This window comes from Folsomia candida, unplaced genomic scaffold, assembly GCF_002217175.1.
Source record: "Folsomia candida strain VU population unplaced genomic scaffold, ASM221717v1 Fcan01_Sc002, whole genome shotgun sequence".
NCBI lineage: Eukaryota > Metazoa > Arthropoda > Collembola > Entomobryomorpha > Isotomidae > Folsomia > Folsomia candida.
In genome coordinates this window covers 15325592-15353514 of record NW_019091194.1, presented here as the reverse complement: position 1 = coordinate 15353514, position 27923 = coordinate 15325592, and the positions used below count along the sequence as shown (strand labels likewise).

The 27923-nt window shown below is 36.0% G+C and overlaps 5 protein-coding genes and 1 non-coding gene across 8 annotated transcripts in view; 1 reads left to right on the top strand and 5 right to left on the bottom strand.

Annotated features, from left to right (window-relative positions):
• Window positions 1–1598: 1598 nt before the first annotated feature.
• Window positions 1599–4090, bottom strand: LOC110844775. The gene is made up of 5 exons (XM_022091063.2): window positions 3384–4090; window positions 3105–3298; window positions 2596–2700; window positions 2167–2268; window positions 1599–2052 (listed from the first exon to the last, which is right to left on the bottom strand). The coding sequence occupies exons 1-5, from the start codon at window positions 3553–3555 to the stop codon at window positions 1720–1722; spliced, it is 906 nt and encodes a 301-aa protein (XP_021946755.2). The 5' UTR covers window positions 3556–4090; the 3' UTR covers window positions 1599–1719.
• Window positions 4091–4210: 120 nt separating this feature from the next.
• LOC118434712 lies at window positions 4211–5120 on the bottom strand. The gene has a single exon (XM_035848842.1). The coding sequence runs from the start codon at window positions 5102–5104 to the stop codon at window positions 4289–4291; it is 816 nt and encodes a 271-aa protein (XP_035704735.1). The 5' UTR covers window positions 5105–5120; the 3' UTR covers window positions 4211–4288.
• A 2083-nt stretch (window positions 5121–7203) lies between these two features.
• On the bottom strand, window positions 7204–7276 carry Trnaw-cca. Its single transcript has one exon. It is a non-coding gene; the product is annotated as a tRNA-Trp (tRNA).
• Window positions 7277–8876: 1600 nt separating this feature from the next.
• On the bottom strand, window positions 8877–15457 carry LOC110843060 (dnaJ homolog subfamily C member 5). 2 transcript variants are annotated; one of them, XM_022088973.2, is made up of 7 exons: window positions 15364–15438; window positions 15026–15122; window positions 10536–10618; window positions 10325–10463; window positions 10148–10201; window positions 9871–10080; window positions 8877–9771 (listed from the first exon to the last, which is right to left on the bottom strand). In XM_022088973.2, the coding sequence occupies exons 3-7, from the start codon at window positions 10562–10564 to the stop codon at window positions 9436–9438; spliced, it is 768 nt and encodes a 255-aa protein (XP_021944665.1). In that variant the 5' UTR covers window positions 10565–10618; window positions 15026–15122; window positions 15364–15438; the 3' UTR covers window positions 8877–9435. The 2 variants fall into 2 exon arrangements, with proteins under 2 accessions (XP_021944665.1, XP_021944664.1); XM_022088972.2 differs by having other exon boundaries at window positions 15026–15457.
• Window positions 15458–18899: 3442 nt separating this feature from the next.
• On the top strand, window positions 18900–23539 carry LOC118434309 (brain-specific homeobox protein-like). The gene is made up of 4 exons (XM_035847475.1): window positions 18900–20379; window positions 20591–20986; window positions 22680–22927; window positions 23059–23539. Exons 1-4 carry the CDS (start codon window positions 19650–19652, stop codon window positions 23188–23190), a joined length of 1506 nt encoding a protein of 501 aa, XP_035703368.1. The 5' UTR covers window positions 18900–19649; the 3' UTR covers window positions 23191–23539.
• LOC110843495 (synaptotagmin-C) overlaps window positions 23329–27923 on the bottom strand; it is a 26672-nt gene continuing 22077 nt past the window's right edge. For both annotated transcript variants that reach the window (XM_035847474.1, XM_022089462.2), the window contains one exon: window positions 23329–27770. In XM_035847474.1, the coding sequence (XP_035703367.1) occupies window positions 27576–27770 (195 nt within the window). In that variant the 3' untranslated portion in view covers window positions 23329–27575. The remainder of the gene's footprint in view (window positions 27771–27923) is intronic.

Sequence of the window (27923 nt, the reverse complement as noted above, 5' to 3'; positions counted from 1 at the left end):
TCAGTTCTTTTGCGAAAGTGCAGACTCCTCACAACGCATCGACGACGAGACGATGCAAGGGAGTTGTGCATTTAGAGGGGTTGGTTGCCTCGGTGGTTGGTGGTTGCATTTGGTCGTCCATGAACTTGCCAATGTTTTATACGAAGAGATAAATTCAACAGTCTGTGATATTATTACCGTATTATTATTGCCGTGAGTTGCTTGGCCGAGTTTCACCCACACTCCTAACGACGCGACGTTACATTTAATCGAAGAAGCCGGCAATCCTTCTCGAGTTAAAAAATGACGAAAGGAGTTGCGAGCTTTATAAGGCAGGCAGTGTAAAATAAATATGCATGCATGCAGGGCTGGTTGTTGTCTATTTAGTGTGCTTTGCAAAATTTGGCGTTGACGTCTTTTCGAATGACGCTGAGAAAAGAAACTTAATGAAATGACAATACAGTGAGCCTGCTGCCGGTAAGTTCTGGTTTGACTTTTGATCACAGCAGTTAACAGGACACACTTTGGCTTAATTGTTGGAATGGACGGTGAGTAAAGTAATGGCGTGTTATCAGTATTGTGGGCTGCACTCTTGGCAGAAAAGAGGTACAGAGGCGGCTTATTGTTGAGGTACATCTTTCGTTCTTGTGTGAATCCATCTAATTTTGGTTGGTCTAATTCAAGTCTAAATATAAACAGCCATCCACCAGTACATCTGTAATGCAATAACAGCGTATCCTTTCTAAGGGAAATGTGGATCCTGTTTAAGTATTTCACAAGAGTAAATCACTATTAAGGTTAGAATCACACAATTTTGGCAAATCATAAAGAATACGAAGAGTCGTCTGAATGATTTTTGTAATCGGTTCATCACGGTAGATTAGGTTTGAAAGGTCTCAAACAAAAAGTGGAACGACCAAATTAGATATAAATCACACAAAAATAAATATATATATATTTACTATATATATATTTTTTTTAGTATACATCATCATAAATAAGTACATAAAACTGCATTCGGACACCCGGTCAGTTGCCCACTGCAGTTTCACGATGCAGTTTTATTGTTATTCATTTAATGAAGCGAAAGCCATGGTCGAAGTTGAAGGATGTGTATATCTAATCTCCACACTAAATATATCGTTTATAAGGTCGACGTTCTTCAATGGTTTGTAAATAATGACCATCGAATTGAACGGGACTGTGTGCACGACGTGATAGTGCATTCATTCATCCCCTTTCTCAATAAATAATAATTAGGTGAGATTATTTTGAAGTACACGGAAGAGTAGAAAGTAGAGTGTGTAATCCTATCACTGCCAAAGTGCGCAGTGCAACTGCAAATGTTTTTATGCATGTATATTTTTATTTGCACATGCATAGATGAGAAATGATAAATTGAAATGAAAGCCGGAATCGGAATCCAGTTTTCTTCAGGATCATCACCACATCAATCTTTGTTGCACATCATTCGCTGATTGAACAGCATGATCGTCATCACCAAGACGGATGCATGCAAACAATAATATCCGTGTGCAAATATATATATTAAAATGATTGAAAAGTTTCTACTTGCACACATAATATTCATAAATTGATAATAATTTTTTCAGCGACCATAAAATAAATTTGTTTTATTGTTTCAACAACAAATCAATTCCTACACCCATTCCAAATAAGTACTAAATTAATTTTGTGAAAACTAGAAATCTATACAATACCATTATTGGACTGAACTAATTATTTAGCAGGACTGCTGAATTTTAACAGTTTGCAAAATGGAAATCGCTTTTCACAGTGGTCACCGAAATTAATGAAGGCAGATTTTTGTGGCAGCGTCCCCAGAAACGTATCCAACATGGACTCTGAAGATCGACCCGTACCTGTTGTTTCGTTGTGAGTCTTATTCTGAAGCTGCTTCTGTACCGTTTTTTGTACACCCCAAATCATCGGGGACATTTTGCAAATCAACAATTGTACACAGGCAGTAGAGTTACCAGTTTGGGCTTCCAGCGTTTTGATAATATTTTCAGGGAGAGAATGGCTCTTTGCGTCTCGCAGGATTTTTTCAACCTAATAAATAATGACGTTTGTGTATATATAATGTAATCTATACAAATGAAGCGGCGAAATTTCTCGTCTCATAATAAAATAATACTCCGATTATAAAATATAGTGTGTACAAACCTTTGTATTCTTGCCTTTTACTACCCATTCTACCAAATTATCCTTTACCATGCGACTAGTTGCAACGGCGTTTTCATTGTTTCCCATCAGTGAGGATGTGATCTTAACCAATTAGTGTTTATAAATATTTATTAACAATGGGAGCGCAAACCATGTTCAACCCAGACCTTTGGCTTACGAAACTACAACATTTGGTTCGGAACTTGCGCAGAGGCGCAACATTCAGCGACTCATGGGCGCTTCAAGTTTACGAAAATGCTCGGTTTTCCAGACAGAAGCTTTGATACTGCTCCAATTCTCCCTTGTTGTAGTTGGTCACAAAAAACTCTGGGTTTAACATTACATGGTTTACTCTCCTATCGAGTTGAGCGATGCTTGAAATATCATCGAAATACTTTGTTTTTGCATAAATATAGGTAAGATTCTTACCCACTCTGCCACGATGATGAGCACGTTAAGGGCAATAACGCCCAACTGATTGGAATTTACACCCACCAACTTCAACAACCCACCCAAGACTCCCTCCCGTAGAAGCTGTCAAAATCAATAATTTCCGTCAATGGAGGCAGTAGTGCGTCCCATTAACACGTTACCGATACTATCAATTAATAAATCACTCCCTCAGACGTGAAGGAATCGATTTTATCGTTAGTAGTTTAATCGGGTAAGGATTGAGGTTAAAGGTGGTGTTAAAAGATTATTACGCTACACAACAAGAGAGGATACATCATTTATCATTCAATATTATGCACCAAAAACATGGATGTGTGTGTAGCTTAAGGTGAATTACAGTTATTGGTTTGTTTTTCAGTTTAGTCATTTATGTCAGTGAGTATTGAATTGGATTGAGTGTGGCAGACTGGGATACGGACAAAGGGTTGATCTTGCTCGTCTTGCTGATCTTGGAGTGGATAATATTCATGAGATTTTATTATTACCTGTTGTTCATCCATCGACTCTTGCTGTGAATTATGTGGCAAAGTGTCTTGCTGATTTTTCTTGATAAGTTTTGCTACGCCCTCGCTAACATCATCCTGCAGCAAATATGCTACTTTTACTCCTTCATGTAAACTTTCTCGGAACTTTTTCACGTTTTTCCCCAACATTCGACTGGCAGATTGCCACACTTCCCCTGGAAATGAGTAGCAATACATGAAAAGAATGAGGCTATTTATTAGTTCAGCTGTAAAATTAAGAGTTTGTTTTTATTAACGTACCCAACGGATTTAAAACAGATTGAATCGCTCGCCCCATTTCGACACCTTTTTTGAGAGATGATGAACCCTCATCCTCCGATGGCGATGGCGGTACGGACACATCACACAGACCAAAACATACTAAATATAGAACTGTCAAAATTGATATAAAATTGAGATTTTGCAGCAACATTTTGCCTTTTCAAGAGAATTCCGACCGTTACGGATTTTGCCTTAATCACACCACCAACTCAATCAATCAACTCGTTACCCTTGTAAATATGTACCAGAGTCAAATTGTGCACAAGAGTATCGGTATTTCATGCAGTGAATGATTTGACCAGGAGGAGATGCTGTAATCAACTGATGAGACACTGTAAAAAACTAATTTTTACGATTAGTCATTTGTTGGCAGATGTTGACTCCCTTCCTTAAAACGAAGGTTTTTTTGATTTTTATTTGCCTAGTATACGTTAGCAATAAGGCGTTCTCAACATACAAAAGTACAACAGAATACGGTATTTTAAAGAATGTGTGCATTGACACCGACTTTTTTTAGATGCACTGATGCTTCAAATTCTGTTGTGTGTCCCTCTCAACTTGAATTATTTTTTCGGTTTGGTGACTTTTGTGCAGGTGAAGAAGAAGACATTCGAATATAATGGCCATCATGCTATCTTCTCTGAGCGAGCCAACTTCCGGGTGAGTTGTGTACCAAAACACGATCTTGTAAAGAACTCATATAGTTAAATTCGTATCAAATCAAAATGCGTAACACCAACATTTTATTTGCACGCACATAATAAAATAAAGGATTATTTTACATGCAAAAGTTTCGAGGAAATTAATTCTTTCAATGGTACAGATATTTATTGTATATCATTACGTATATAATACTTAATAAGTAACAAATAATTACTAACTTATTATTTATGCATTTCACCCACCACAAAACCAGACCACTGCAGTCTCACCTTATCCATTGCAGTTTTGACGATGCGTTCCAATTCTTCGATATATTTTCCATTTACTAATTCGTTTGGGTTGAATCGATAAACCCCATTATCCGATTCTATGCTTCGGCCAAACAATAATCCGAAAAGTGTTGGATTCTGTGGGACCGTGGAGGATAATAAAGGAAAGAATGGAACGGCTGTGGTTACAGCAAAAACTTGATAAATGAGCATGAGCAAGTATCCTCCGAACGCTAAAAATGAGAGAATCCCGATGGACACTTCGAAAACCTTTTGAGCAGTTGATTTGCTATCACTTTTCTTCCAGTATGTTTTCATCGCGTTCCAAATCTCAGATGGTCCCCAGTCGTCATGACCTGAACCCCATCCTCCTTTAACGCCGCCGCCACCACCACCACCATGGTGTGATGGAGATTGTTCTACTGTTGGCATTGGCAAAGGATTGCTATTTCCAGGGCGTTTTTGAGGTGGTTGATCTTGGTCAGGTGGTGATTTTTGATTTCTTGTTGCTGGTTTATTGCTCTGATTTTCTTTATATATTTTAATATTATCAGTGTTTGCTTGAGGTTCTTGTGGGTACTTTGTCACTACTGGATATTGCATTTTATTTAACGGATGGTGATAATAATTGTTGATGTTTGGTGGGCTGGTTGCATGGTCATAATATTGCTCATAATACTGTCCAATATCTACGCTTGGCTCTTGTTCAATGTATCCGTTGTCGGGTTCTTGATGATAATAACCGTTGTAGCCTTCATTTATAATCATGCCATTAATATTGCTGGCCGACGGTAAAAATTTTGCGTCATAATTTTCGTTATTTGTTGGCAAATATACTACTGGTTGTTCCATCCATACGGGTGACGAGGGAAGTACTGGAGATTGAGGTTGAGGAATGTCTTGGAATTCTAGGCTGTTGATTAATGGCGGGGTCAAAAATTCGTGAACATTGGTCTTGAACGTGTTGATTGGATTGTGAAAAGTTATCATGGAGTTTGATGGTAAATTCAGATTGGATTCATATATAGGAGTCGAAGGAGTTGTAATATCGGGTAGAAAATATCCCGAATTTGTTAAACTATTGCCTACGTTATCTGGCAATGTGTCCTGATACTTTGGGATTTCAAAATTGTTGGTCGTTGTGATTTGTGGGGCTAATCCAATATTCGGTGTCAAAGTGGTGGTAGAATAAGAAGAGCTCCGATAGATTTGAAATCGTAGTTCTTGGTTCATTCCTGTGTTCCCGTTATTCCCTTCATTGTTTGGCTATAATTATATATTGCAAATTGTTGCAATGAATCTGAAGCCTGGTGTGCTTAAACAATAAAATAGCTCAAATCTTACCTCGGTAATTTTATTTTGTTCCATAAACAGTTCAATTAACTTTTTCTCGCCAAACTTTGGATTGATTTTCGTGAGACTAGTAATATTTCGAAGAACGTGTAAAGGCAAACCGTTGAGAAAATCTTTAATTTTGTCCTCGCCTAATGCATTGTTCAAATCTGTCCAAGTGGACAATTCTCCAGAACCATTTAATTTTTCACGTATCTCTGCAACTTGATCAGCAGCATTATTGAACTCCTTTGCGAAGTCGGAAGCCTCCCTAACAAACAGTGGTTCTGTCTCATTCAGATAGTTTAGTTCATTCTCAGCTCCAATGGATTGCTTTGAGATTTTCCACACACGGGACTTTTTAATTGGAAAAAGCTTGCTAATTTTGCCAAGAGTTCTAAAATTGTTCGGGAACTTGATTGCCACTTGTGCAGAACTTTTCACCTCACCCAAAGACAGTTGGCCCATCAAACTTACGATGAACAAAATGAGATCAATATTTTTATGCATTTCGCAGGAATTTTTGAGAATGATGAAGCTGGTTATGTCACATATTAGAGAGTACAAAAGTTCATACTTGACAAAAAACGATAGCATAAAATATTAAATTGTTCCACCCGTTGTAATGTCACTCTCATAGTATTTCACCTCACGAAATAAAGTCATTGTTGCATTAATGCATAAAACACGCAGCTAATTGGTCCACTTGCATATGTGCATTACAAATATTATTATAGCATATGATACATTTTTTATGCAGAATCCCCTCATCTAACCCTTAAGTGAACAAGTGTTTTGTATTTTGTTTTCATCAGTACTACAAAATGTGCTGCTATCTTCAGATCTGAAAAAAATATTTATACCCTGTGTTATACGTATGTACATAGTTTATATAAGTAACAAAATCATAAAGGTGATTATGTATCATCTCCATTTATGTCCTTCTTTGTGAGGAAACATGAGATTTCCTCAAGCATAAACTTTGGTTCTATCGCATATCGTACTCGTAGCATTCCAACTCTTCTTTGCTTATGTGTATCATTACGTATTATGTTTATACTTTACAGAGGACATTTGATTGAAGCTTATTAATTGAACTGGAGGAGAAATTCAGAAATTCATTATCTTTTATTCAATCAATTTTTTTAATTAGTTAAGATAGCACTATGTCTGTAGCCGTAAGGAGATTTTGTTTATTTATATTGGTAATGCATAGCGAATCTTATATATATTATTAAGTGCGATTTGGACCTTCATTGGCCCACAGAAAGGCAGAAATAAATCAATCCAATTCCGTTAAATAGGAGGCGAGATGAGATTTTCACGAGTTACACCAAGCAGGAATCTATCTAAATATATATTTGGTACTATGTTATTACTTGCATTTCAGCGTCTTAAAGGAGATGGCAAGCAGATCAGTGTGCATTATTTCGACGTTATAATGACACAATAACACGCAGGTAGACAAAAATAAATCTATTTTCACGACTGATATATATAAAATCTTGGTCGCAAAAAACTGCAAAATGTATTTATGACCTCGACGTGATTTGAACACGCAGCCTTCCGATCTGGAGTCGGACGCGCTACCAATTGCGCCACGAAGTCTTAATATTACAGTAATTCCGACGTATTCATACATATTTGCGCATATTTGCGCAACGAAATCACTCACTACGTTTGTTCTTGCCTTTATTGTCTGCAACTTGATCTGATAAGGATTAACACTCGGGAAGTAGTATTTTACAGATTCAAATTAAATGTAACTAGACTTTTAGATGATAAAACTTTCAGGATTGCAATTGGCTTGAGATTAGGTTTAAAATTGTGCCTCCCTAATAAATATATTTGTGGTGCACAAATAGGTGAACTACTATCGCTTTCATGTAAGAAACGTTCTGGTAGACATATTCTTATGGTGGAGGAATTAAAATTAAGCACATTTTTACTTATGCAGAAATGTGCTTAATTATAATTCCTCGACCATAGTAGTATACGCGAGTCAATGATGACATAAAGAGGGCTTTAATTTCTCCAGATATTCCATGTAGTGAGGAATCATTAGGGATTGAAGTTCATTAAAGATGTGAGAAGGATGAGGGATACCATGTCATGGACCTATTCGCATCATTTCTAAAGACATTAAAACCCCAAGTGTTATAATATAGTACATTGCGTTGGTTGGGGTAATGGAGGAAATCTCATCTCGCCTCCAATGCAATTAATATGCTTCAATTAAATGGCCTCGCTCTGAAATGTGTCTAATAATGATACACCTAATAAGCACAAATTAGAACCCCAACGCCACGAGTACACGAGGTCCTTGATTTCGTTTCAATCAAGGGACTAGTGTACGAACATTATGCATTATGCAGTAGTAAATTACTACAAGTAATGAGCCTGGCGTATTAAAAAGGCTTTCACTAATCCTAAGTGCTTCGATCATCAGTACCACCTTCGACCAAGAGTCTCATAAATTCTGGAAATGATAAACACACGTCTTAAGGACCCCCTGAAGGACCCCCTCCTGCTCCCACGCTACAAAAAAAGTGTGAGTTATTGCACCACAGCATCTTTGTTATTATTCGTAGCACCAGACCAGATGGGCCCATTCCTGGCTGTCCAACTATTTTTATTGATTCTTAAACCCATCGTTTCTCTCCTAATTTATTATTATAAACAATCTCAGACATGAAACGAGGAGAAAATATCTATGAAGTTCTCCCATATTCTCTCGCACAACAGTATCATCATCATACATTCTCATTCGTATGTATGTAAATATATGTGTACATTTAGTCATTTAAACGATTTAAATCCATATCACCCTTGTTCCTTGACAATGTTAACACGGCGTTAAGTCTCTCTACTGGCCTGTGACATTTCAACAAGCGTGACCAACGTGAAATAACAATAGTTAATAGTTAAGGATGACAGCATAGGACACCGTCAAAATCAAATGTAAATCTACAATAAAACACTTACGTATAAAATATGTACACACTTATGCAAATTATTCATTTAATCCCAAAACTCATTTGTAGGACTCAACACATTAGATGTTCTTGTTCATGCTGGTAATAAGAGCTTTTCTTTTCTACATGCACATTGTGTGTTCATTTAACGATGGCAGGATGTTTATAATTAATGCAAGTATGCAGGAAGATTGCGACGCTTCGTTTTTAGTGGGGAAATAAAAACCATATAATTCATTTTTCCAGATAATAACATTTTATGTTTATTTGTCTTGTGCAAACACAATATCCACAGGTTCTCATTTGATTCAACCGTTCGTACATTCATACTCACGTATTATTAACCATATTACTAATTTCACAAAATTGCATATTGACTCATCTGAGGAATATATAAGTGTATTATGTATATTACTTTCGAAGAGATATTATAGGTACACCAAGAGGTCTGCATTGTCAGTAGTGGTACAGTAGTACTTATGTATATAGGGCACTGCGGCCAATATTATTGAGTCGAGTTTGTATATAGGCGCTTGGGTAATTGTTGACGAGAATTTTACCAAATCCGGTTGGTTTTAAAACCATGCATAAATAGTAAAAGTACTAGGCAAACTTGTGGTTTCTTAAGCACTAATATTTACGCAGATAAAATTTAGAGTGTTCTTAGAACAAAAGACAAAAAGAAATACTCAAGTTGAAATCTACCATAATAAATCTTGAAACAATCATCAATCTAATACAAAAGTACAATGCGTCAAGAATATGGACTTTGACCGGAAATTGTGCGATAAATCACCATTTATTCGATGTACTACTATAATGCTTTGGTGAACCACCAGTATTGTTTAGCTCAGTATTCTCCGAAGCTGTTGTTAAAGGAGGACTACGTGTAGGACTTGAGCTATAGCCAGGAGGGGGTCCCAAAGATATTGGTTGCGTGGTTCTTGGTGAGGATGACATTGGTCCAGGACCAAGTGGAATGGCACTTGAAGAGCTACTTCCATTTGCAGTCATTTTTGGAGAGTGATCACTTGATGGACTACTTTTTCCCAGAGGTTGTGTCACTGTGGGACCATCACCTTTTGCAAATTCTTCTTCCTCAGCTGCCAAATCCTCGGCATTAGGTATCTGAAATATATAAGTCAAACAATATAACTTTTCTTCTACAGTCAAATTTCATCACGCCATATAAAATTGAAAAAATAAACAAAGTTGACTTGAACTTACATCTTCTTCCTCTACTTTAGGAGCACATTTTCCACAACAACAATTACAGCAGCATAGGCAGCAACAGCAAAAGTAACATCCAGTGATAATGCAACATACGCCGCACAACGCTTTACACCACCATGAGGATAGCATAAAATAAAATTTAACGTTTTCTTCTCCAAAGTTTTCCGCGATGTGCAGTCCGAGGGAACCATGTTTGTCATAGATCTAATTTTGGAGTAAGCATTATTAAGATTAAATTATACAGGATTTAAATTTAAATTAGATATCACACCTCTTTTTTTGAGGGATCTGACAAAATTTTGTGAGCTTTGTTTACATCCTTAAACTGAAACAGTACAAAATAAAACAATTGGTAGCCAAATTTGAATAATTACTAATTATCCAACTAAATATGTACATGCAAAAAAATAATTATCATAAATCTGCATTACTTAATATAAATACATACTTTTTCAGTTGCCGAATTGTTATTGGGATTTTTATCTGGATGATATCTCAGCGCTAGCCTCCGATACTGTTTCTTTATGTCATCTTGGGTTGCACCTTTTTCTAATTCTAAGGTATCATATAGCGTACTCCCCGCATTTCTATTTTCATGTCATCAGAAATATACTCGTTATTATTTGTTTTAGTTTTGATATATTTGTGTTGTGTCTTACGAAAATCGTCGTGCAAAATTAGGATCCATATCTTCTGAGTGTAAATGGCCAACTCGTTGATAGTAACAGCGGTTGTGAAGTCTCTGTTAAATGCAAATAAATTGGTATATCAGGTCAACTGACTATGGATATGTTTGGTGATGGCGCATGCAAAAGATAACTGGAAGATAGCAGCGATAAGGCTGTAAAACTATTTCCTACCTAAACTCATCAGTGCGTACATACATATGTCATCAATATAAGAAAAAATACTTTCGTTAAACTATGCATGTGGGTGGACGTTTGCTTTGCAACACATCCTAATTTTATATTTTCACCAAACTACATATAAATTTCTTATTCAAAGATACTGGAAATAATCTGCTAAAACATAAAACAATTTCAATCCTCGTAAATCAGGAGCAGCTTCCATATTTGATGTCTCATTCTCATGCTGCACAGCTAACTGATCCTTTGGATGAGAAAATTACTATTAAAGCCTGTTAATTAATTAATGGATTACCACGGTTTGAGATATTTCCTCAAAGAACCCCATAATTCAACCTGACCGAAGAATCGACCCTTATTCTTACTCCTGATTTATTCATGTAGCATTAGTGAAGTAAATAAGATCGAACAGTATATTCAATCACACTTCTTGTTTTCGAATTGTCATGGATCATACCATAAACCGATATTGTCTTAAACCACATTATTCTTAGGTGAGGCATAGTAACCATGACCACATGAAAAAGTGCATGGTTACGGCGAAGCCTAAAGTGGTGTTTATACTTCACGTCATCGTCACGTCCTCCTTCAAATCCGATTTTTTGATTGGCTGAACGAAATTATCACTACGACAATTAAAAATTTTAACCAGTCAAAAAATCGGATTTGGAGGAGGACGTGACGAAGACGTGAAGCATAAACGCACCTTAAGAATGCAAACAGACCCCCTCCCAAAGTTCCACTCAAGTTTGTGACAAAACGGCTAATCGTATCAAAATGGTGTAAAAGACAATCGTGCAGACCTTGCTGGGTAGATGATGCCCGTCAGGTCTAGAGACATGGCAATCTTACTTTAACGCATTTAAAATCGATTTTAAACTTTCAAACGACTGGCAAATTCATTTCTTCCATGCAATGATAGTGTGAGACCCTGATTTTCATGTGCAGAAATCTATAACGCGTCATTTAAAGCAAACCCGAGCGAAATCGGATAAGAAATGAAAAACTTTTCTTGGTGGTATCTGCAACCAGTTACGTTACTTCTAGCAGTCCTCCATTACTTATCATGCATACCTAAATACGAGGTTTCCATTAGTAACCAACATAAGTGAAACAATTGAGACCTGTACTGGCGTATGGAAATATGTACATCTACATATATTATGTGTATATCTAATATTTATGCACACTCTTAACTGAAGTTAAGAATGTACACTCTTAAAACCCGGTGCTAATCGTAACCAAACGGTGTAAATATGCCACTTAACCAAAAGGTGATATGTTTTTCACAGCCTGATGATAAATCTTCCAGGCATGGGGACAAATTGTCACTAGCTAGTGTTAATTTTAGGTGAGACACCTTATTACCGCACGGTGAAGTCACATACGCACACCGTTTGGTGACGATTAACACCGGGTTTTTAAGAGTGTAATAGAACATGTAATAGCTCCGTACTAAAGTTTTGCCATATCGGCAGCAAATTTTTACGGACCGGTATAATTTTAATACCACGCAGGAACTTAGATACTGAGAAAACAATACCTACCTGAATATACCAGATTTCTACAGTGTATTTACACTTACATATAGGGAATTTATCTGATATGTAACGCATCCGCACTCAAAGGTTATAATTAATTTGGTATGCAATGCAATGCATCTATACCATAGGGGATGGTGAAGTGAATTTGGGAGGGACTCTTATTTTTAGGCTTAAAAACAAAAAAATAAATGAATTCTTAAAAAAAAGCTTAGGTGAGGCTTGCTTAAAAGAGGAAAACAAGCTGTTATCATCGTGTACTAAAATAATATGCGAAGTCAATGCTCATCTCACGATTTATAATTTTTGGCAAATATAACAGCAAATTATATGCGTTTGGGACAATATACCTCGCCGTGGGCCAGTTTGTGATACGAAGAATTAAAATATATTTTAAAATTTATTAGTGTCCAATGTCGATAAATAATTCATACGGAATGATGCGGGATTTAGTTAATTTCGTTATTAATAATCGCTTGCTGATCAAATTTACGAAGTGTGGGTTATTTATAATATAAAATATTATAGTTCAGAACACTTAATTTTTCAAATATATGTAGGCTGATTTTTGAAACATATTCATGCAAGTCATCAAAAATAACAGAATCAAATAATAACGAAGTTTAATTACTGCAATACGTATCATAGCTAAATATAGTTCAAATTTAGCTATGATCATTAAAAGATATATTTATATCAAACATTTAATCACGGCCCACGGCGAGGTATATTGTCCCAAACGCATATAATTTGCTGTTATATTTGCCAAAAATTATAAATCGTGAGATGAGCATTGACTTCGCATATTATTTTAGTACACGATGATAACAGCTTGTTTTCCTCTTTTAAGCAAGCCTCACCTAAGCTTTTTTTTAAGAATTCATTTATTATCTATTATCCTCCCTTACCATTTGTCAGTCAGTCATTCATTCATTTAAAAATTCAAAACAATAAAGAGGACCCTCACCCTTTGTCCATAACAGATTATCTCAATAATCTGACTGTAAATTCAACCGTTTTTTCATCCAAAACCTATTTGTAAAATAGAGGGAGAGAAAGAGAGACAGAAGCTAGTCACATATGAAATTTTGAACAGTTTAGCTGATAACCATCAGAGCAACCGCCTTTAAAAAGTCATTGTTTCTAATGCATTATTACGAAGACAATACTGTGCAGGCTTTTATTAAATATCTTCATCTCATCAGATCATGTACATAAAATACAGCATAATTTGACGATTGACATCTCAGATTTGGATTTGTTTCAGTTATTGGACCTACAAAGGTGTGGTTGAATGAAGCTGATGCTACTTTACTTTAAATATAAATGTCAAATTTAATCTCCTCGATTTGATTTATTTTCTCCACCCCTCAATTTTCAATCAGTAAAAATTAAACTTATGGATTACAATGTTATAAACAACAGACAACCAACATGAATGTGACAGACAGTAATAGCCATACAAGGAAAAAGTCGAATTATCATCACGTATTAGTCCTATTATTGCCAAGCATCTCAATTCCTCATTTCCTGTACTTTATCCATTCATTCATGTCTTCAATCATCTCAGAGTCTGCTGGCTTTGTTTGGCGATGTTTATGTATGATAAAAGCGACCAACGTCTTAGTTCCTGACGACGAGGCTCGAGAAGGGAATCAGAAGAAGAAAAGGATGATGACGATGATACCCTTCTTGGATTTTATTCTATTGTGTGTGTGGTGATGTACTTGGTTGACATCATTATCCAATACTCAATCAATTCATACACCGCTCATTATTTTTATTATTATGGACAGAAGTTGGACCAGTGCTTTCTAGATATGTTCTCCATATTTACTTAAAAACGTTGTGTGATGCTATTAGATCTATGATGAGTGATTTTTACAACTGGCTTTCATTTCATAAATTCATATGGCTTTGATTTCATAAATTATGCACCTTCAAGGTGCCACCTTCTTCCGAGCTTCGTAGATTTACGGTATAATATGCTCAAAAGCATCAGGCATGCCCCATTTCGTATCCGGCAAAATGGTACTATTCATAATCCTATTGAGGAGAGTTTGTGCGCCCCACGCGCCCCACACGCTAAACTGGCCGCATTCAAACCTTCGCCAAAAATCCAATTTTTATCGGATTTTCTTTATCCTAGATAGTTATTTTACCGTATCAGCATTGTTTATCACGAACATACTAAAAATTTGATTGACATATGAATATTAAGCCACAATCTGAACTGAATTTTTTTGTAAACATGATATTGCCGGATTGGGTACCGTATTGTATATGTGTACCAAGGCTTTTGTATGCAGTCTTTCTGAGCTGCAGTTTTCGTCATGTGATCCGACGAGCACCAATAGGAACGGGTTTCGTGCGGTGGTGGCGCACCCGAGCTATGACTCGGGTGGATTTCGGGCAGTCACGTGACGAAAACTGCAGCTCAGAAAGACTGCATACAAAAGCCTTGATGTGTACATATATTATTCAATTATGCAATTCAAAATTAAACCACATAATATAATGCGGTGAAAGATTTTGAAAAATTCTCACACATTCTAAACAACAAGGCAAGATTCTAAATACTATCAACTATGTATATGTAACACCTACACCTTATATACAAGTGAACAAGTAAGAAATTTCATTTTATGCAGTATGTAAATACAAAGTGCTGTTCAAAATTATATTTAATACAATTACTTTAATAAAATTACTTTACTAAATATGATGGAAAATGAAACTCACCTAATGAAACTTGAATGGTCCTAAATCCGGTCGAGTTCAAATTTGATTAAAATTAAAACAGATCAACTCTCAGTTTGCATGCACACTGTACATGATGCTAGAAAGTTAAGAATATAATGTTAAACTTATATGATTACGTCATTAATTGTCATGTCGTTGTTTGTTTAATTAAACAAGGTGAGTCATTTAATGTATGATGATTGCCATTTTTATTTGAAAATCACATCCTAGTACATAGTCCGATTATTGACCATTGAACTTGTATTATTAGACCAAAAACGGACAGCACCAACACAACAATCACCACTTGCCATATATTATACACACAAATTTCGAACCTTTAAAAATTTTGAAGAACCAAAAATTACGTGATTGTTTTTTAGGAGAAAACAGAATTAAACTTTATGGGTTAGGTTCTGGTTGAACTTGGCTCGGTTAAAAGTTCCAATTTTTCACCTCCGGCTTTAGCCTCTCACAACTCACAGCTCTCGTCCACTCTTCACATCCTTACGCAAGCCCAAGCCATGCAATTATGTAAGTAGTTTCAGTTTGCTTATAATTTCATGCAAAAATTAACAAGCTATTTCATGATTCATAGATTTTACATTTATTATTATTGTCTTGCCTCAAACGGAATATATATTCAATCGCAAAAAAATTGTACCAAATTTTTGCAAATTTTACAATAGCATGCAAGATATGAGCGATGCCAGCAATCTGCGTCCATCCACTGTGCTAAATACTATGGCTAAATATTTACCTCAAGTGTGAGAGATCTGTTAGAAGAAGCAAATATGTATGAAATGTGTGCGTATGTATGGCTATGATATGTACATGTTTTTAAACTATAAAATCCCATATATTTCGTGCATCAGACTTCTCACAAGTTTAATACAGAAAAGGACCGAAGAATCACGTCGAAAATGGTTTACTTGATGATAATTAATTTGAAAAGGCCACACTTGTCCAATTAGTAGGAGAGGCACGTAAAGGCATTCTTGGTTGGAAATAAATCAAACTTAACCAGGACCAGCAGGAGTTTCTTTCATGGGATGACAATGCATCATTTCCTAACACTTTTGACTTTATGAACATTTCAGATGATGGTCCGTTGCTCTCCCATTCTCACTTTGTTTCACCCTCATGTCTAATATGCATTATTAATATTATTATGTGAGCGATGATGATAAAGCTTCTTATTTATTGTGCTGGTTGGTGACTAGTAGTAGTAAATAGTAGATCTCTTTTGATTCTGATGGTCTATTGCCACATTTGTTGTAATAATGGGCCATTATCACTAAATATAATAATATTACGTTTTTAAGAAATTATTATGGTCATAATTATGTTTAAAACGATCTATTTCATTTCCAATATGGAAAATTCATTCACATGCAATTATTTAATTAATGTGCCCAAGACATTAGCTATTCGGATGATATAAGACAAACGAGGCAGTTCTTGCTGAATATGTAATGGAAATAATAAATAAATTTCCTTTACGGATGGAATTTGTTCAACAAATAATAATTTAACCAGCTTGCAGACCTCATGCGGCCTTATCACGATATTTAAATGTAGATTAGTTGTTTAGAGTTGGAGAGTAATTGCGACGGGCCATGAGCTAGCGGAAGGCCCTGCGAGGAACCTCCACTTCCAAGGAGGATGAGGCAAGTTATAGGCGGCCATAAAATTGGGGACTGCAGGGATGGACCATGGACATGATGATAGTTCTACGGTTTGCTAAAGTGCTTGTAAGCGGGACCCCTGACAGCGTTATGGACTCTTTTACATTTCTGCCAACAGGCGTCAAAAATATGTGCCCTGACAAAGCCAATGTGAGGTGACGAGGAGGGAGGTCCACCACTTCCATAAAAACAAATAGTTCTGAATCGTGTTGAGACGTTGAGAGAGACAAATGAGAAATCACTCCGCATTTAGTTGTAAATTTTATGCTGTAAAGGGTTTTAATGCTCCAACAACAAAATTTATCGTTTTGCCCACAACATGTAAAAATGAATATCATTATAAATATTTGTGTGATTCTGTATGTATGTATGTGTGGACATTACATTATGCGGTGTGACCAATGTAATGTTTCCTCCCTTGGTATAAAGCGTCTCAACGTAGGAGATTGAGAAAAAGGATGGTTTCGTTAGATGGATGGACATGAAATGAAAGACTGAAATAAAATAGAGCAGAACAAATCCAGAGTGTGATAAAGTTGATGGTTATTAAACACATAACGGATTATAGATTTGCGTTTAATACTATTTTTACTTATAAATAAAAGCAGTTATTTTAATTTCAATCTCTGAGGGTGACTCATAAACTTTACAGTCACAGAAAAATGACTCGATCATATTTTGTCAAGTTCAAAGTTCAAGTAATTTAGTTACAGGTGTGAAAATCAAAACTTTTGCTCCAACGAATTTTAACATCAAGTGATATTTGTGTGATTCAAGTAATTTGTTTGCGTCTAATTTGACATGAAAGTGACGTTTGTTAAATTGGGATAATAAATAAATTATGTACAATGAAAATAAGGCTCCACATCAAAAAGATGATCAAAAAGTGATACCCATTGAATCCGTCCTTACTTACGTGGTCAAGTTCTTGTTCTTCTTTTCTTCTGCATCCGTCCACATGCACTTAATGCATAGGGTTGTACGTACATATTTGTGCCCTCTCCGTTGAGCAACACATAATTTACTTCATGATAATTTATAATATTTTGTATTTGCATTTAATTTCATGGTCAGGCTATGGTTTAGAGCAAGTCGGTGGGAAAGGCATGAAGGAGATAGAAGTGGTTGGAGATGAGATGAATTAAATATTAGACTTGTTTTATTGTTATTGCATCCTAGTCGTGGAGGTGGTCAGACTGAAATCGCTGTGATAAATGGGTTCAAAAGTCAGTCAAAAATTTCAAACAGCAAGCCAGGAATTGATCTTGAAGCAGCTGCCAGTGGGGTACGGTATGCCTTTTATTGAGGTAATTGAATCAGGTAGATCCTCTGCAGGGGGCCACTTCCTCCTCCAAAGTCAACACCACCAACCACCACCACCACTCGTGTGAAGAAAGCACAGGGCCTTCGTACACCAACGCCAAGGTGTAAAATCCGTGTTATCATGTCCACTAATATTAATAACATTAATATTTATTGCATCGTTGGGTGATTTATTATTATTATTCAACAACGAGAATAAAATAAAATTCGATAATGGACAGCTTGATGGTTATGAGCTTCTAAATACTAATTCATTGCTTTATAATGTTCGATTTCTGGCAAATTGCTGTATTTATCTTGCTCCAATACATACCTTATTTATAATTTAGCATGCATTTGCACTTATTAAAGTTCTGATTTAAACACTTTTCTCATATTTGTCCTGTAAAACAAAATCATATATAAAGAGGAAAAATGGAGAGAGAATGATCAATGTTGGTGAAATCGGAGGATAATATGCATACAAATAAAACTATTTGTTTTTCCTCGTGTTGAAGACGATTTATTGTTTTTGTATGTTTTCATTGTATGGACGACTGCTATCACGCATCAAATTTAGGATTAGGCAAGTAGGATGGATGATTGGGTGTGAAGACGTGTGGTCTCCAACTCCGCCCATCGTTTAACTTTATAGTTCTCTGCCATCACCTTTACACTCGCTTTTACCACGATCCTTAGAAGAGCCCACAATCTACTGAATTTTTACAATAATGGATTAGTGAACCACCAAAGTATTGGTTTCCCCCCTTAACAAAATACAATAAATTGCCATAACTAGAAATCCAATAAAATTGAAATTTATTTACTGCAGAAATTTTGCAGTATTTAGAATTAATTTATCATGCTCTCAAAATTATGGGTTGGCATTGAATGAGCAACTCATCTGAAGCTGGTTTCTGCCTTTCTCACTCAAGGACCTCACATGCATAATCTTTGCATCACGCTGTACATAGATACATAAATGAGCATACTTATACAGCGATATTTTTTATGAAAATTGTTGTATTAAGAGAACATATTGCTTCTTAAGTTGCGTTGCTTTACTGGTGGTGAGCAAGTAGTGGGATCATCCCCACATAACCATAATAGTTTAACTGTAGAAAGATCTTTCGTAAACAATACAAACGCATTCATCTCTGCCTCCTGCCCAATGAGATCGAGGCTTACGAGGAGGACCCAGATGAAGATCCAAGATTTGAAACAAGGAGGACCAGAAGATAACGTAAATCCGAATCCTTCTCAAACTCAAATAAATTTTGTGGTTGGTTAAGTTGTGGTTCTCGGGCTATCCATAAGCTCACGAGTATTATTCACTTCATCTTCTCCTGAGCCGTTCACGTAATAAAACAAATATGCTTGGTGCTTAGGAATCTTCACCCCCATCCATATTACGATATTGACTTTTTCTCCTCTTTTGAGAACTAATCGGTCAATCTAATTCCAGACATTCGAGAGGTAACAACAACACACGCACATAGAAAACATACCGGCATTCGGTCATTTCCAAGTTGCCCAAAGTTTTAACTTTTCATCAATAATTACTTGACAAACAATAATAAATAGTTCAGGATTGTGAAGTACTTAAAAAAGCATTGAGAATAGTTTTTTTCAAAATGTGCTCCAAAAAATCTGCAAACTGTTCCGACGACGAGAGTCGAGAAAGTTACATTGATGCTGAAGGGATGAGCGGTGAATCATTACCATCTTCAGTACATTCAGAATTCGACAGAAGCAGCAACACAAGTTCTCCAGAAATAATTTCTGAATCAGAATCCTTCCTTCATCCAACAGACACACCAAATCGGTGCAATGGTCATGAAAGTGAGAAGTCGGTGAAAATTCCCAAAACTAAAAATACAGTGTCAGATTGTTCTCCGGTATCGAAAAAAGCAAAGAGAGTGAACTACGACTCGGTGTCTTCTCTGAGTGTGTCATCTTCCCCGGAACATAATCGATCCTCCTCTTCTGAAACCACTGGACGTGAAAAACTACAGAGAAAAAGTACTGGATCGCATCGGTCGTCTGCATTCCATCCTCATCATCATCATGAAGATATAGAGCCTTTAGCCCAGATCAATTCAATGAGCATAAATCATGCAGATATTTTGATAAAAATGGAATATGAATTGCGAGAAAAAAAGTTGCAAATGGATCTCAATTCAAATAACCATGTTTTTGCTGACTACAACAAACCGCGACACCAATCATATCAAGCTGAATTATTTAATGACAAAAAGACTACAACAACGCAATCTCAAGTTTCCTCCAAGCCCAAATTGTCATTTGGAATTGACAGAATCTTATCAGACGAGAATTCCAGTCCAGAAGTTGAGACAACAAAAGGTAACAGAATATCTGTTATTCATTATTCATCATTAGTCATTCATGCATTTAAAAATTACACACTTTCTCCCAACACTTGACTATTGGGAGAAAACCTTCGCCTGCAATCATCAATTTTGCTGATAATTTTAGTTGTCTCACTTTCCCCACCTTTCCCCATCCTCAATGTACATCACTTATTAATAAATATACTCTTTTGTCAACCACCTAGAATCAGATGACGAATCATCTCCCCTTGCGACATCGGATGAGCCATCCTACTGTCACATTTCAAAGACGATTTCTAACGGGGATCTCAACGTTTCCATTCGCCACAGTAATCTTGGTTTCCATCATCAACAGCACCACCACCACCACAGACATCCCAACTTTCACCACAATAATGCATCGAGCTCTCTGCGATGCACAGAATGCTTCTTTTTAGGGAGATATTGCAGAAACAATGAGAATTTACAGTATTCCCCGCTGTTAGTCAACTCTTCGCCAGGAGCGGTCAGCGTTGGTGGGGCTGCGACTGGTGGACCCAGCTCTGCAATCTCCGCCCCTTTCTCTCATCCGTGGATGTCTTCTTCAATTTACGAAAACTCGCCGCTCCTCTCGCCATCAGGTTTGTCAGTCACTTTGAGTTATAGCGTTTTTTAATTAAAACAATCCGCCTGTAAATTAGACGGCAAACTTGTGCCTTCGTCAGGTACAGTAATTCTCCGAAATTAGTGGTTACGTTGGATTGCGAGGTATGGTGCAAGCGATCATAAAATCGGTGAGGGCAGACGTGGTGTAATTTTTTCGAATGCGGGTGACCTGTTATCATAAAAAATATCTAGGGCTTGTGTACTATTTTGGTAGATTATTAATTACGTATGGGGAAGGCTTTTCAATTTTATGTCCACCTCTCAGACGTCTCAATGACTATCTTGGACCACCATGTCAAATTCTGGCCATGAATGGAATGCGAAACTCAATATTGGCAATTTGTGAAACCATTAAAAATCGGCACCACAATAAATGATTCATATTATGAAGCATCAACAAGCTAGTCTGAATTTTGTCCGTGCACACATTAGACAGTTCCTGGAATAGATAGTTAAGCAGTGAGCATAACTAAAATATAAAAAGAAAACACTTTCGCAATCTAAAACTTCAATGTTTGGTACAATAATAATAATAATCATCATAAGGTCATAAACGAATTGTAGAAATGAAAACTGTTTACATTACGCGAAATGTGAGACTTTATCCAATGAAGAAATGCAATAAAACTCTTGAATGCTAAAGATGTGCCGACAAACTGATGACTGTTACGGATCGAGGCGAAATAAAACTCCAGATCTGATTATCCCTCTGGCCGGACAGATCTGGCCGGACATCCTTCCAGAAGGGCCAAAAATATTGTCATTCGATTTCTTTGGATTATTTTTGGTATAATAATCACAAAGATACTGCTGTCTACGACATGCATAATATGCCGTACATATTCTGTTAGGCACGGCAGCGTAGACGCTTTGAAATATACCGTGTCTGTACAAGGGGCATTTTGAGATAATTCAATTCTGTTGCTATTTTCCAGATTTATTTATATTTTAACTTCAATAATTTTTAGCTTGCTTGGTATATATAAATGCGTAAAATAAATTAGGCTCGATTTGTTTTTTGATAATACACATGCCTGTTCAACAGTATGCAAACTGTTGACATGTAATAGCGTTAAATTGTCCTGAGAAAGTAGATATTCAACTGATTGCATTAAACACCAGAGATGATGTTGGTGATGTTTTGTTAGCACACAAGAACAACTTGAGTATCATTTTACACTAAAAAGTATCAAATTACAAGTGGGCCTTTAAAGTATACATACGATGCCGGTTCTACATGGTTGTTACTTTTACTCTGCCACCAACCAAGAAGTGGGCAATTTCTTAAATAAGTATATATTTCTCAACTCAACACAGTTTTGAAGGTTATACAACTCAATAACATGGGTGCATGCTGAAAGGACCTTTCTTTGAGGTTTATCAAAGAAATCGTTAGTTCTACGTCAGGATAAATTAACACTTTTTGACATTCACGGTTCATGTTTTTTATTGATTTTGGTGGTTTTGTGTTCAAAGATGATGATGTGCATGACAGTGATGACAGATGATTCACAGTTATTTTTATGAGTGCTATCATTTGTCACTCAACAAAAATGAGACTGCTGCTGTTGATCTGTTGCAAGAATTATACTTATTTCACTGAATGCATATAATTCTTTTAATATATATGCTGCTATATATCTAATATGTACTTATTTCCTCACCCAGCTTATCACCACCCATCTTCTGGCCTCCCATCAACTTATGGACTCAACGCTTCCAACTTTTCGACAATGTCCTCACTCGTTGGCTGCAGTTCGGTGTCGGGCGGAGGGAGGAGGAAGCGTTCCTGGTCGCGAGCAGTATTTTCCAGTTTGCAGCGAAAAGGTTTGGAGAAGCGGTTTCAAATTCAAAAGTACATCACCAAACCTGACAGGCGACAATTGGCTGCAACACTCGGACTAACTGATGCACAGGTAAGAACTTTAGACTTGCATATGAACATATCATTTGTCTCCTGCCCGGGGTGACGGTGGGCGCAACGGTCATCGGCAACGGACAGTATCCATAAATATATTGCTAATTTATGCACCTGTATGCATTAAAGGTCAAGGTTTGGTTCCAAAACAGAAGGATGAAATGGCGTCACTCTAAAGATGGGAAATTGACGAGTGGAATTGGCAATGGAGTCACAGCACCTTCGTCTGCAATGTCTACAGCCGTGAATGATAAAAAGTAAATGCGATATGAATATATATTTTAGTGATGGAACGTATGGAGATAAAAATAATAGTGTTTTATATATTTCTGAAGAGCCATTTTTATAAAATTAAAATGAGAATATTTTTAATCAATAAAGAAATTGACCAAATCCATGTTTATATTTTCACAGTTCAAGGAACAATTTATTTTACTGGTTGTAAATATTGGTGTAGGTTGACAAAATCATATCCTGATTATTATTATTCATCCGATTTTGATAACTTTTTAAACTTTGGTGTTCTGGTTGGAATGAAATAATCAACTGGATTATACACAGTCCACTTAATTGCAGCTGTTGAATTAATTTTTACAACAGTTTGTTGAGACAGAAGAAAAGATGACTAAATACAAGTTTAAAGTTGAATTAATTGTAATTGAGAAGATTTTTTTAAATAGTTTTCTTATTAATCTGTGGAACATTGAAATGTGAATTATTTTCACCACCACGCGTAACCATAATAAATCGTTATTTTACTTCCTTCCGGTACTGTTTGAGTAAACATTACCAATCGTAATTATTTATCATTATAATTCATGAATACAAAACTACATTTAGAAGGTAACAGCTAGGTTGTAAAGATATAGGGATGAGTTGGTACGAGTTAAAAAATATTATGCAAACTCATCATTCACGCCTGTACTCCACCCAGCCAGTTAATTAGTGGAAAATTCATCATCATCAAAATATTAGCATTAGCAAAATTAGTGTATTTATCAAGTAAAGTAAGTACATCGTAATGGTTCTTTGTAATCGTGGACAACTTGAGAATGATTAGAAGCGTGCAGTTGGGTTGCATACAAATTATGATAGGAATGTAACTTTTAATGTAATATAAAACACTTCTTAGACTTTACACAACATGTAGCATGCTGTAAGGCATGCCCAATATGAAATTTTGTATGTATATAAACTATATATTACTTTATACACTTCTTACTCATGGAACGGTCAATTGACAATTACCAGTTAAGTTATTGGGAATTTCAACGTGTGAAAATCCACCTTAAAATCATAAGCATTATGCACACATATATGTAAGTATATGTAAATATATGCAGATATATATCCTAGTCAAAAATTCTCAAAATTTGTGCTTTCACAGTCAAGTCCTTCATGTTACCATCCAGGTCAAATACACAGACGAGTCCGTCCTGTTTGTTGGTGTAATACGCTAAATCCTGTGTCCTTTTATCATATTTGTACATACTTAAATATAACAAAACAGATTAAGACGCAATAATGGTAATAATACTGAAATTTTGTTAAAATATATGTCCACAAATCCGCAAATTTGGGGATTTAATACAAACATGTAACAAGTTGCTGCAATTTTTTTTACTTTCTCCAAAACCATTTACCTTAGTTAGTAATCAGAAGACACGACATCCATAATACGCTAATTTGCTATATATGTACCGACACAGGTTGTGCTCTTTCCTAACCTCAGCCAAACTCTTATCAGTTTACAACTTATCATAACTTTAAATGTGCGTTTACGTGAACAATCACTTTTCAACAACTTGTCAAGTCCATAGACATGAGAGGGCAGTATTCCGCAGTGGTGACGACTTTTGGGGGGTGAACCACCCAAATGTCGAAATACTACGACTGCACCTCCGTCCATTTCCTTCTCTAATGGTTTTAGTACTCATCTTGGTGCCAGCTCCTTGATTCCTGCAAGAAGTTCCGTTTTATCGAAACTCTTGAAATGAATCAACTTCAACCCACACGCTCCGTCTTAAGTCACAGTACTCAGGACAAATAACAGACACAGACATACACAGAATAATAGCAATAATAATGGTACACACACGACAATCCTCCCAAGTCCTGTGTCTCTACACACAACTCCCCTTCCATGATCACAAGTCTCATTAACCGCTTTAGTAATGTCTTCAATATTTATGTACATACCCTAATTATTTACCTGTCAAATGTGATAGTGGCATATTTGAGACGCACGCTATTCCATTGACCTCCGTAGTAAAGAGGAAACGTCACATTCCTTGTCACTTTTTAACAATAATGTGTAAATATATCTAATTTTAATAAGATCCAATTTTACACCTGACACAGTAGCATAATATATAAATAATTTAATAAATAGATCAATTATATTGTGTAGTTATCAAGGCCAAAATTTGTGCTGTACGAAATTATCTATATTTAGTGGCTTGATATTCTCATGCAAATTATCCTAAATATTTTAAAAGTGCAGTCGGAATAAATAATTTAGCTTGTCAGGTTTGTCAGATTTCAGAATTTTTTTTGGATACAATAATAGATACATACTGAATATAACCATTTAAATTTTGACAAAGTTCAATGTGCAGAATGTGTACAGTTTTGTCTGTATTACAATTTTTTGGTTGGAAACTGTAAAGAAAATCAAATGGAGACAGTCGAGACATTGAATTTGAATGATTAAAAGGTAATAAAGGTCAAGCGACACAGGAAGCACTGGAAAGTAGTGCAAACTACTTATTTTAAGTAGGTCAGAACAAAATTATTGGGATTTCGCCTGTATTAAAAACTAAAGAGAAATAGCTCCGACAAGACACGGTGTTTAAAATCAATACAAAAGAATAATTTGAGACAACACAACACAAAACGAGTGCTACTAGTAGAATCACTAACTTTAATTAAATTACCGAGCGTTGCAGCTCTTTTGAGGTTAAATAAGAGATTGTCGGGAACGCCTCGGCAATCAATTGTCTCCTTCAATGTAAATTTAGGGAAATCAATTGTACAATTGCCACCATCATATTTTATATGCAGAAAAGACAAGACAACTTGAACGCTACACAAAACTTTCACCAACCACTGACCACCGCAGCTCAACAATGCACCGACAAGAAATTGGGAAGAAACGACTTACATTATAATTTACAAGGTTGTTAAATAGAAACTGTACTGGTTAACCAAAAACAGTAAATGTATGTATACGGAGTACATATGTACACATAGCAATAATGGGACTTTAAAGCTCAAAGTTGTTTAAATCACGCATTCATCAATAAGGGTTGTGAATCTTTTGAGGTGAATTATATTGGACAATTTTATTAATTATTTGTTAAAGAGTAAATACTTTATAGATTAATGGAGTTGATGCTTTGGTTTTTTTTTAAAATCACGTATTTGGTCTCAATCAACAACTCGGTCCTACAAATGTAGTAAAGGGTAGAATAATAAGCGATGGTGGTAGATTTTTAGTACCTAATTTTATAGAGTTGCGTCAGTTCAGAAGGGTTTGGCTGTTGTTTGCGTTTGAAGTTAGGTTTTTATCACTGATTACGTTGAATATTTCAACACCAACTTAAATAATTTGTGAAATGACGATAATTCTTTTTTTCAAATGTGATCATCATCAATAATCGTTTTTTCTTCATAAATTCCAAATTTCCACTGGAATTTATGGACTTAATCTATTAAATGCATTTGCCGGAAATTGCGCCACTCTTCCTCCAATGCCTAAGATGCATATCGGATGATGAGCGACCATATGTTTCTGTATAATAATTATATATCTAGTGTTTAATATATGTAATCGTATGACACGGCAAGATTTATACATTTTGTACAGACGGGGAACATTTGGAGTATGTGTGTGAGTGATGTGTAGGCAGGAAACGATCATACCAGCCAACTTGATATTATTAAGTAATTAATATGCTGTTTTGTGTAAGTTTTGTAAAAGTGCGAGAACGTGCGATTTATAAAACTAGACGGTAATAAGGTTTCATCTATGTATAGTAATAATGTTTCTGAAATGGCTTAAATCGGACAAGTTTTGACCAACTTGACCAAGTTATGACTAGATTGAGATCATTGGAAAGATTCTTCAATTCAAGTTGAAGAAGTTCTTAGTTAAATATAGTTTAAAATGTAAGGTTATAGGTTACAATTAAGTAATTAGTTAAATGGATAAATTGTAAATATCACAAACAATTCCATTCTGCATGTCTCCACCAAAGCATTTGCACAAAGATGTAACAAGTGGTTGAGTAAGTCAACTATCAAACTTATGGACCTTTACATAAATGTACGTGTGGTCGTTGCATTGATTCAGCCGGACTCGTTACTTGAAATCCACAAAGGAAGAAGGTGGTTACAATTGATGATGACAGCTTGAAATCCTACATTACGTATGTATATAGACAAATTTTGATGACATGGATCAGGTTAAATGGTTCAATTCCAAAGCAGTTACATTGACTAGGATACAATTGGTTTGTTGGAAATATTTAGCAATTTCCTCCAAAAATTTTTAGTGGTACATTCCAGCAGTGAGATTCACACGTTGTCAATTCGATGCATTTTCAGAGATCAAGTATTTAGTAGTCAAGTAGAGTCGACATTTCTTAAGTTTGTAGAACATGCCATCGACACATTTGATCGCCCTGCGCGTCACACATATCCTCCCAATGCGTCGTTTCTTCATCGCCAGAGCTATTATAACCAAGGGCAAACCAGCCGAGAAGTTCTCGCCTCGTGACTCCTTTCCTGCCGTAGACCGATACCAACAAGGTCACCTCTTGTACTTGGAACAAAGCCACCTGCAACCAGACAAAGTTTGTAGCAGTGTGAGTAACCTTTCAATTATCGGAAAGTCGTAGAAAAATATGTATCAATCAGTAATCAGCCTTTGTTCATAATGTTCCAAAAATACAGGACCAACAACACGAGCCATTCGAGTTGTATGTAATTGC

What these genes read in the sequence shown, in the direction of transcription:
- LOC110843060 (XM_022088972.2), bottom strand. Translation starts at nt 10,564, where the DNA reads ATGGATCCTAATTTTGCACGACGATTTTC. An exon ending in CAGATCCCTCAAAAAAAGAG is followed by an intron (nt 10,081 to 10,147) that starts GTGTGATATCTA and finishes CTCCAAAATTAG; the next exon opens with ATCTATGACAAACATGGTTC. An exon ending in CTAAAGTAGAGGAAGAAGAT is followed by an intron (nt 9,772 to 9,870) that starts GTAAGTTCAAGT and finishes TATATATTTCAG; the next exon opens with ATACCTAATGCCGAGGATTT.
- LOC118434712 (XM_035848842.1), bottom strand. Translation starts at nt 5,104, where the DNA reads ATGATTATAAATGAAGGCTACAACGGTTATTATCATCAAGAACCCGAC.
- LOC118434309 (XM_035847475.1), top strand. Translation starts at nt 19,650, where the DNA reads ATGTGCTCCAAAAAATCTGCAAACTGTTCCGACGACGAGAGTCGAGAA. An exon ending in GCCGCTCCTCTCGCCATCAG is followed by an intron (nt 20,987 to 22,679) that starts GTTTGTCAGTCA and finishes TTCCTCACCCAG; the next exon opens with CTTATCACCACCCATCTTCT. An exon ending in TCGGACTAACTGATGCACAG is followed by an intron (nt 22,928 to 23,058) that starts GTAAGAACTTTA and finishes TATGCATTAAAG; the next exon opens with GTCAAGGTTTGGTTCCAAAA.
- LOC110844775 (XM_022091063.2), bottom strand. Translation starts at nt 3,555, where the DNA reads ATGTTGCTGCAAAATCTCAATTTTATATCAATTTTGACAGTTCTATAT. An exon ending in ATCTGTTTTAAATCCGTTGG is followed by an intron (nt 3,299 to 3,383) that starts GTACGTTAATAA and finishes ACTCATTTCCAG; the next exon opens with GGGAAGTGTGGCAATCTGCC. An exon ending in TCATCATCGTGGCAGAGTGG is followed by an intron (nt 2,269 to 2,595) that starts GTAAGAATCTTA and finishes TAATTGGTTAAG; the next exon opens with ATCACATCCTCACTGATGGG.